At 45.4% G+C, this 9,172-nt stretch overlaps 1 protein-coding gene across 2 annotated transcripts; it reads right to left on the bottom strand.

Annotated features, from left to right (window-relative positions):
- Nucleotides 1-2,065: 2,065 nt before the first annotated feature.
- Nucleotides 2,066-8,909, bottom strand: LOC121551085 (platelet endothelial cell adhesion molecule-like). Of its 2 annotated transcripts, XM_041863618.1 has the most exons (14): nt 8,767-8,909; nt 8,594-8,617; nt 7,324-7,617; nt 6,878-7,159; nt 6,402-6,662; nt 5,974-6,243; nt 5,563-5,862; nt 4,534-4,815; nt 4,264-4,399; nt 4,030-4,088; nt 3,655-3,708; nt 3,465-3,554; nt 3,252-3,308; nt 2,066-2,375 (listed from the first exon to the last, which is right to left on the bottom strand). In XM_041863618.1, exons 1-14 carry the CDS (start codon nt 8,822-8,824, stop codon nt 2,245-2,247), a joined length of 2,298 nt encoding a protein of 765 aa, XP_041719552.1. In that variant the 5' UTR covers nt 8,825-8,909; the 3' UTR covers nt 2,066-2,244. The 2 variants fall into 2 exon arrangements, with proteins under 2 accessions (XP_041719552.1, XP_041719554.1); XM_041863620.1 differs by lacking the exon at nt 2,066-2,375 and having other exon boundaries at nt 3,256-3,346.
- Between the last annotated feature and the right edge of the window lie 263 nt (nt 8,910-9,172).

Raw genomic sequence — 9,172 nt, 5'->3', positions numbered from 1 at the left:
AGGAAAATAGTATAGGACACAGGGTGTAAACATATATCACTTTGGCTTTATTATTGTGCAGTTGAAAATTAAAAAGCCAATCTGACCTATAATAAATGCCGTCCAAAAATTGCTTGCACAGGTTAATACCCGCTCATTAATAGCCAGCATATTCTTGTTTATTCTACTTCTGCTACAGTCATTTTAATTCCATAGCAGCACATGACCTCCAGCTTCCAATTCTCAAAATATGCTGTTAACTGCTGTCAGGGCAGACCTGTTAAGTAATATGATTAATTCACCCACACCCTAAAAGCTGAAACTGCAGCGTGTGATGTAACGATAGAGTAATAACACCCTGCAGAGATCTAGACAGCTGAGACATGGAGCTGGATTGGGTTTTCATTTTGGAACGCATTTTGGAAAACTATTCATTCATAGATTGCTCTTTGGACTCAAGGCCTCCTCTTAAAAGGGCCGTCTTTAACACTTATAGATAGTTTTGACTTCCCCTTGGGGGATTACCTAAAATAGCAGTATTTCTTTTATTTCTTACCGTATCATAATACAAAATATATTTGCATTGACATTAAATATTATAGTGTTTTGTTACATTTTGAACTTCCTAGTACGAGAACCAATAGTGAATAGTTTGACTACACTAAAGGTGGCTGGACTTTTGCTTACATTTTAGCTAGCTAGGATGGTGATTCAAACTCAACATGACCTGAGGTGGGGAAGGAGGAGCCCTAGCTTACACATACTGTCACTAGAGCTCTCTCTCTCTCTCTCTCTCTCGCGCTCTCGCTCTCTCTCTTGGGTTCACCCTTACTTCCCCCTCTGTATTGCTCACTTTCTGTCACACACAGGCGCGCACACACACACAAACACACACACAGCTGAAACATACACACACAAATAACTGAAACATAATCCAAACAAGGGACTGGGCTATCTCTAATGAAGATAAATGCTTCATCCTAAAGGCTGCGACATATACGTGTGACCGAACTGGGAATGTAGTTGAGAGCATTTAAGTCGGTGGCAGGCTGTGGGTGTTTAGCTGTGGTGTCGGGTTCTATGGCTTTTTACACAGTGTTGGTCAGTCTTTCAACGTCCCTAAGAGATTCCTGTCAAAAGGCAAATCCACATGAGCTAGACTGTCAACAACATGTGCCATGACATTAATGAACCCAATCAACCTATTGTGGGCTATAGGCCTTTGTTGTTCAGATCACCTTGGTGATGTCTCATTAAGCTTTTTGAAGAAACTAATATAATATAGCTAATATAGATATATATATTTTTTGTCATTTAGCAGACACTCTTATCCAGAGCAACTTACAGTTAGTGAGTGCATACATTTTCATACTGGCCCCCCGTGGGAAACGAACCCACAACCCTGGCGTTGCAAGCGCCATGCTCTACCAACTGAGCTACAGGGGACTAAGGATATGTGATGGCACAGACATTACTAATGTAATGTTGTTGTGTTCCCTTGGGGATGATGACTCCACTAATCTTCTGGACAGAAGAGAGGTTCTGAAATTAGTGCAGATCTGTGTACACCTTTGCACATAGACAATATAGTCTACACTTTAAAGTTTGTTTGTTTGTTTTTGTTCTCATCTCGTAGCCAAATACTGAGAAAAGGAATTGACTCCTGTATTACCTCATAACTTATTAAGTCACTACTCGTCTCAGTCAATCAAAGCCATGAAAGGATGGAAACTGAAACTGATATGCCTTGATGATAAAACACAGTGGAAGCCTCTCACATGAAAGAGATGAGAGATTTCAGCAGTGTGGCACCAAGTTTCCCTACTGCATCGTAAGCAAGGTGCTGCCCTCTTCTGGTCAGGAGAGGCAGAGTGGTTTGCCTGGTCACCCAGCAGGGTGGTGTCACACCCCCTGACTGTTGCTACACCCCGCAGGCTTCAAAGGTTTCCCTCCTGTCCATGGAGCTCAGCTCACAATGGAGGGAAATGTATTTGTGTGTATTTTTCTCCAGGCCACAACACCCATCCTATGTGCACGTTCTCAGGAGAGATTTTTATCTCATTGAGAAAAAGTACAAGGTCTCCCATTCTGCTGCATTGTTTTATTCTCAATTCACCAAGGCATAATTACAGGCATTTAAAGACTGTACAAAAGGTTAAGAAGAAGAGGTGTAAAAATATAGAAAATATACAAATGCATTTAATGCAATAACAGCTCCAGTTGTTTTATGGGCTGAATAAGTTAGAGAATAAATATTGATGGTGGTCATTCAAGTTGTCTGTCTTGCTCTGATCCTTGTTCTGGTTCTGGTTCTGGCTCTGGTTCAGGCTCGTGTTCTTGGTCTGGTTCTTCTGACTCATGGTCATTGTGGTTTAGCTGGGCATACTCAACTGAGCCTTGCAGAAATAGACAAAATAAAAAATAAAATACAAGAAGAAACCAGTGTCTGTTTCTACAGTTTCTGTGTATTCTAGCGGTTTCCTCCTTCTGTGTTGTCTTATTTTCTCCATAAGGGGTCCCTCTAAGACAAAACAAAGTAATAAGGTCTATAGTATGTGCGTGAGTGTATTTGTTAGCACATTGCTCTACTTACGCCGTCAGCTTGTTCGGACTCTGACTCACCAGCAAAAACAAGAGCAGGAGACAAGCTCAGGAAATGAAGGCATTCAGTGGTTAGAGAAGATCTACGTCTTCACCACCACTCCCCAAAACAACACCATTCACCCAGAGCCTCCACCTCTCCTCAAGACTGACCGCCTTGGGCTTATCCAATTACAACCACTAATGTGTGTGTGTTACTAGTCAGTTTCCCTGCCAACAAGCCCATTGTTTGACAATATAGAGGCAGGCCAAAGCCCATGATTGTTTCCTCTTCCCCTGTGCTGCAACATTGTTTGATACACATACCATTTACATTTGCAAGGAGTAGGTCAATTACTCAACAATGGACAAAATGGATGGCGGGTGGGGGTTCTTATTTCAGGAGTTAACAATGGAGCAGTCCTCTGACTCCGCTTGACAGATGGACCCTGTGTTTGGGTTGGATTGTAATAACAGGAAGTTCCCTTTGACGAGAGCAGGAAGTGGACAGCTGGCTAAGCGGCCGGCTTAACGGCACCCTCTCTCACTAACAATGCAGATGTTTAGAGTTAAGCCTGGCCTGGTTTCCTGCATGGCACATTTCTCAAACCCCAGAGAACAAGCCCATCTCATTTGCTGTTTCTTAGTGTATAGAGGGCTTTAGTGAACATTGAACAGGATATTAGTCTTACCTTGCATCGAGTTCCGCACTTCGCTGTACACCATGTCTGTGCCTTTCTTCACGGGAGCTAGGAATGCATAAACAAATGCTTCATAGGGACAGAATCTAAAAATACAAGTGGACAGCTCACGATTATTTGACATTAAGCAATAGATCAATAATAATGTTGACGTGTATTTGAAGCCTAGCACCTCCCAGCTAAGAGGATGGGTCAGTCTCTTACCTCTGGTGGGGTCTACCTCCTGGGGATGGACCTCAGTGTATTGTGGCTCAGGTACCTCAGAAGTTCCCTCGCTGGTCTGGTCGTCAGACTCTACAATAATCACACTTAATGTTAGACATGAATAGTCACAGAGTTAATGCTCATACTGTTGAAATGTAGGAGTTGACCTCATGAACTCTGGTACACTCACCTGAGCCTGAGACATGATCACTCCAGACGCTCCTTCCCATGACCCCAGGAGTGACTGCAAAACACAGAGACCAGGGGTCAGTCATACAGGACACCGGTCACATCCAATTGGAAAAAACATTTATTGCTTTGCCATATTAGGTATGCATCCCTTCACCTGCTATTTACCCTGAGCCAAGCTAGGAGGAAGGAACACACAGAGAGGAAGAGAGAGGATATACTGAGAGGAAGAAGGATTGGAGCAAGGTTAAGGCTGAGATGGTAGGGGCCTGCAAGACTCTATAGACTTTCTATCGTGGGCCAATGGTTTAGTAGTGTGAAGTCCTGACAGCAGCTATAGGTACTACTGTACAGTAAATCAGTAGACAGTGCTTACCATTGACTTCTCCATGGGTTAGTCTCAGAGTCTCGTCTGTTTTAGTGCTTGCTGGCTTCCTGAGAGAGGGGGAACAAGAAAACACAATGAACATTTAAACAGGAAACTCCTATATGACCTTTACCGCTTTAATATTCACATCTTGCCTAACAAAGCATTGTGCATCACCTGTACATTCAATGATTTGTGAAAAGACTATTGAAGTATGATGAAATCAAAGCCAGGCCCACTCACACTGACAGTTCCACTGTTCTCTTTCTTCTGAATGGAAGAAGTCCTTTCTTAACGATGATGATGATGATGATGAGAGACACTGTGAGCAGGATGCAGAACGCTGCGATCAGCCCCTTCTTCCAGCCAGCCAACTTCACTGCAGACAGCAATGATACAGAGGTTACCTCAGGTCAAGTTCAACCACAGTGGATTTAGCTAAAAGACTTCTAGTCACACACAAGTGTGTTTGTGTGATAATATTTTAATGTGCGAGACCCCTTCCCCTCTCACCTCCAACAGTGACCATGGCACTGCTCTTGCTGTCGTTGGATGGGTTGTTGGTGACGCAGTAGTATCTGCCTCCATGCTCTCGACTGACACCTTGAACCGAGTGGGATCCTCGCATGTCATTGGTGGTCTTGGACAGCAGGGGCAGGGCACTCGTTGTGTGATACCATGTGTAGGTGATGGGGGGCGTGCCCCGCTGGACAGTGCAGGTTAGGGTCAGGTCCTCCCCCTCAGCTACGTTCCCCATATTGGGTGTCACGGTCAGTACTGGCCTGGAGACTGGCTCTGTGGGGAATGAATGTTGTTGAGTCATTACAGTAAGTCTGCTCTGTCATCAGTTAGACTAACTGTACCAGCATCTCCCTTTTATAAACCAGAGCCATATGTACAGTACCAGTCAAAGGTTTGGACACACCTACTCATTCCAAGGTTTTTAGAATTCAAGGCACACTTAACCAGCATGGCTACCACAGCATTCTGCAGCGATACGCCATCCCATCTGGTTTGCGGACAATGACCCGACACACCTCCAGGCTGTGTAAGGGCTATTTGACCAAGAAGGAGAGTGATGGAGTGCTGCATCAGATGACCTGGCCTCCACAATCACCCGACCTCAACCCAATTGAGATGGTTTGGGATGAGTTGGACCGCATAGGGAAGGAAAAGCAGCCAACAAGTGCTCAGCATATGTGGGAACTCCTTCAAGACTGTTGGAAAAGCATTCCTCATGAAGCTGGTTGAGAGAATGCCAACAGTGTGCAAAGTTGTCATCAAGGCAAAGGGTGGCTACTTTGAAGAATCTCAAATATAAAATATATTTTGATTTGTTTAACACTTTTTTGGTTACTACATGATTCCAGATGTGTTATTTCATAGTTTTGATGTCTTCACTATTATTCTACAATGTAGAAAATAGTAAAAATAAAGAAAAACCCTTGAATGAGTAGGTGTGTCCAAACCTTTGACTGGTACTGTACGTGTATGTATATATACATTTGGTTCTGTTATAAACAGGTGGTTTGGCCAACTCGCCTATGATGGTGGCAGTGCGTCGGAGGTGCTCTCCTGAGCTCTCCCTGTGGGGCTGACTGGGGTTGTTCTCGGCCTTGCAGGAGAAGCTGTGGATGTCAGTGCTCCTGTGGATGGAGGTGATGTTGAAGAGGGCCAGATCCTTGGGACTGCGGACCACCCTGAACTCAGCCCGTCTGTGGGGGCTCAGCAGGGTGTAGGTGATGGGCAGACTACCGTTGTCACTCTGACACTGGAGCTGGAAGGGCTTGCCCAGGATCAACCTGCCCCCTACCACGCTCAGAAGAGGGACTGACACAGGCACTGACAGAGGGAGAGGGGGAACAAAAAAGAGAACGAAAAAGACAGGATGAGACCTGAGAAGAGAAAAACTAAGTGTTTTTAGAATGACCCCATCCACACAGAGAGACTCACCTTTTGCCTTGAGGACAATCTGTGTGCTGTTTTTTAAGATATCTTGGGCTTGGGCCTGGCAGGAGTAATTTCCATTAAGTGAGGGGTGTGCTGTGGCACTGTAGTTCCCTCCTGATGTCAGTAGGACCTGGTTCCTGTACAGGGAGTACTTCATGTCCCAAATGTTGATTATTTCAGGGGAATTGCGGTCAGTATAGCAGTTCAGTGTGAAGAGCTCTCCCTCAAACACATCTCTGGGCTCCATCACCAGGACTGGCTTGGAAAACAACTCTGTGTTGATCAGACAGAAAAAGCAGAGTGTCAAACATTAAATTCAAAGATACTTTGGCATGGCAAAACATTAAATTCAGTTCAGCTCAAAAACGCTCACTATTACATGTCATGTGGCCCAACCTTTTACAACAGACACATGGACATCCAATACTTGCCTTTGACTTTGATGCTTTCATAGGCTTCTTTCTGCACGTTGCCTCTGTCCGCCTTGCACACATACTCCCCAGAGTCCTCTGCCAGCACTCTGAGCTTATGACTGAGACTAATGGAGGCTGTCTTAAGCACCCTCTTGTCCTTGGTCAGGAAGACCGCCACATTGGGTGGGGGGTTCACCACTTGACAGACAAACTCGACAATGTCACCCTCAATCACATCTTTACCAGGAAGAATGTTCATGATGGGTGTGATGAACAGTTCTAATGATACAACAGAAGAACAGGGATACTCTTTAACCCAACATTTATTTTCTTACAGGTGATCAAATATTGAAGCACACAGAAGCATAATGCCCATAGCAAATGAATGAATCAAATTCAAATTCATTAAATCCCAATGCGCTACTAGAAATCTGAACCAGCACCTTCCAATGACAAATACAACAGTTACAGACAGCATCCAACCCCACTCTTACCTTTGACCATGACCTTGACAGTGTTGCTGTTGTTGGACCTCCCAGCGTCGGGCAGCATGATGATTTCAAAGTAACAGCGCAGGTGTTTGTCCCCAGCATGCTTCAGCTCCAGCCTGGTCTCCACTGAGTTCCCACCGGCCATCACCTGCTTGATCTTCTCCTGGTCCTGGTAGAAGTGGAAGAGCAGGGAGCCAGACTCCTCTGAGGCTGTGCAGGTAGCTGCCAGCTCATCCCCCTCAAACAGGATCTGGGAGGTCACCTGCAGCACAGGCGTCTGTAAGCCTGTGGTCGAACAATCAATGTCAGTCACTATGATTTCACATACCATGCATCACAAAGAGGAAAATACTTGATACTGTATGTACCTACATATAATGGATTATGAATGAAGATCTAGAGAGTTTTACCAGAAAGTCAATATAATCATGGATCCATTTCAGCAGTACCTTTGACGGTGAGTCTCTGGGTCCTGCTGCCTTTGCTCTTGTCCTGAACTATGACCCGGCACTCGTAAGCGCCAGAGTTGGCAGCCCTGGCCGGGGTGAGCTGGTGAAGGACCGCAGGTTCGGTGGTGTTTTTGGAGTAGACCAGGACATCGTCTCGCAGGAAGTTGAAGCTGTGTGTCAGGGGGTGGGACTGGTCATGGCTGATGCTGACCTCACAGTTCAGGTCCACGAATGTCCCACTGTCTACCTCACCACTGGGGTTCAGTTTGAGCGTCACACTGTCTATGGTGAATACTGCACAACCACACGCACAGACACACAAAGACACCATGACAACCAAGGCTAATACAAACTACTATTTGGGGTACAAAATCACCAAGGCTAAATGGAAGTGATTTTTGGTCAAGCCACAAGATATTTGGTATGAACTATACTTCAAGACTAGCCAGGGAGTTCCCTCTGGGCTCTCTCCTCTACAGAGCAGGTAGAGTCCTCCAGACAGAGGAAGGCCCTTCCCTGGTGCCTGGCGGCCCTTCACTCCACTGCACAGTAAGCAGGAGGTGGAGGAGGAAGGAAAGGAGGAAAACACTTTAACAAACAAAGGCCAACCTTCCCCTCCCCTGGGAGGGCTGTGGCCTTACCTTGGCTCCTGTTCGCACTCAACACCAACAACACTATTGGGCCTGAACTGACACAACAAAGCGTGCATGTTGTTCCACATCCTCCCTGGTAACGCTTTTAAAATAGGTACACATACAGCTCAGCCATGCAGGAGAAAAGGCTGAGAACTGAGCCAAAAGTACTTTGGAGCCAAATCTGTGACTCAGCCTTTGGGGAATAGATACGGTCTGTTATTACAGTTATATCCACCAGCTCCCTCTCAATACCCAATCAAGAGCTCAGAATGAACAAAGTTGCTGAGAAAATAAAACCATTACAGTATTTGAGAATGTAGGTGGATCAAAGAGGTTCAACATCTCAGAAGCTTGTTCACATGCTGACTCAAAACAATGAAACCAGCTGCATATTCCACTTAAAATACCTTCAATAAATCTAACAAAAGAGATGAAAATGTCAAGGAAGCAAGAAGCTCACAATACCCATTTCCTACAAAAATAACTATTTTGTGTGAGGTATAAAAATAGCCGCTTGTCAACCGCAGACAGGACCAACTGCCCTCAAACTGTCTCTACACCGGGACTCTTCCAGCTCTCTGGTGCATTTATTAAAGTGGCATCAAATACAGAAAGTAATTGTATCTCATACTTACATGACCGAGCTTCTGCCCCTTGCCCTGTGAGTGGAGATAGGTGGAAGGAGACAGAGGAGGAATAAGAAAAGAAAACTAGTGATGTGAGAGACAGACATACATATGAATAGAAGGTGAACTAAAGGTAACCTATCTGAGCTGAGAAAGTAGAAAGTAGAGCACTGGGTCCTTACAGAGGCTGAGCAGGCTGGTCAGCATTAGCAGAGGCAGGTAGAGTGGTGGGGAGTCCATCCTGAGTGATGACACGGATACAGCACCACAGCCAGGAGCAAGAGTGGCTGGCGCTCACATAGGGACAGGGGAAGAAGGGGAAGACTGGCCGGGCTACAGGGAATGAGAGGTGGAGTAAGCAAGGATTGGGAAGGGGGAGAGGGCGGGGGCGGGGGCGGGGGGTAATTGTCTAAGTGTGTGTGTGTTACGCCTTCGTCTTATCATTGGCCTTCTTTTTGTTTTATTGACCAGGAAATGACAGCTGCTTCCTCAGGATATGCAAGTTCCCAAATGTACAGTACCTTCAGAAAGTATCCATACCCCTTGACTTATCCCAAATTTTGTTGTGTTACAGCCTGAATTCAAAAT

This window comes from Coregonus clupeaformis, unplaced genomic scaffold (genome assembly GCF_020615455.1).
Source record: "Coregonus clupeaformis isolate EN_2021a unplaced genomic scaffold, ASM2061545v1 scaf0100, whole genome shotgun sequence".
NCBI lineage: Eukaryota > Metazoa > Chordata > Actinopteri > Salmoniformes > Salmonidae > Coregonus > Coregonus clupeaformis.
The sequence above is the reverse complement of the archived record's forward strand: the minus strand, read 5'-3'. Positions and strand labels throughout refer to the sequence as shown.

What these genes read in the sequence shown, in the direction of transcription:
- LOC121551085 (XM_041863618.1), bottom strand. Translation starts at nt 8,824, where the DNA reads ATGGACTCCCCACCACTCTACCTGCCTCTGCTAATGCTGACCAGCCTG. An exon ending in GACCAGCCTGCTCAGCCTCT is followed by an intron (nt 8,618 to 8,766) that starts GTAAGGACCCAG and finishes CTCCACTCACAG; the next exon opens with GGCAAGGGGCAGAAGCTCGG. An exon ending in AGTGCGGAACTCGATGCAAG is followed by an intron (nt 2,376 to 3,251) that starts GTAAGACTAATA and finishes TATTTCTGCAAG; the next exon opens with GCTCAGTTGAGTATGCCCAG.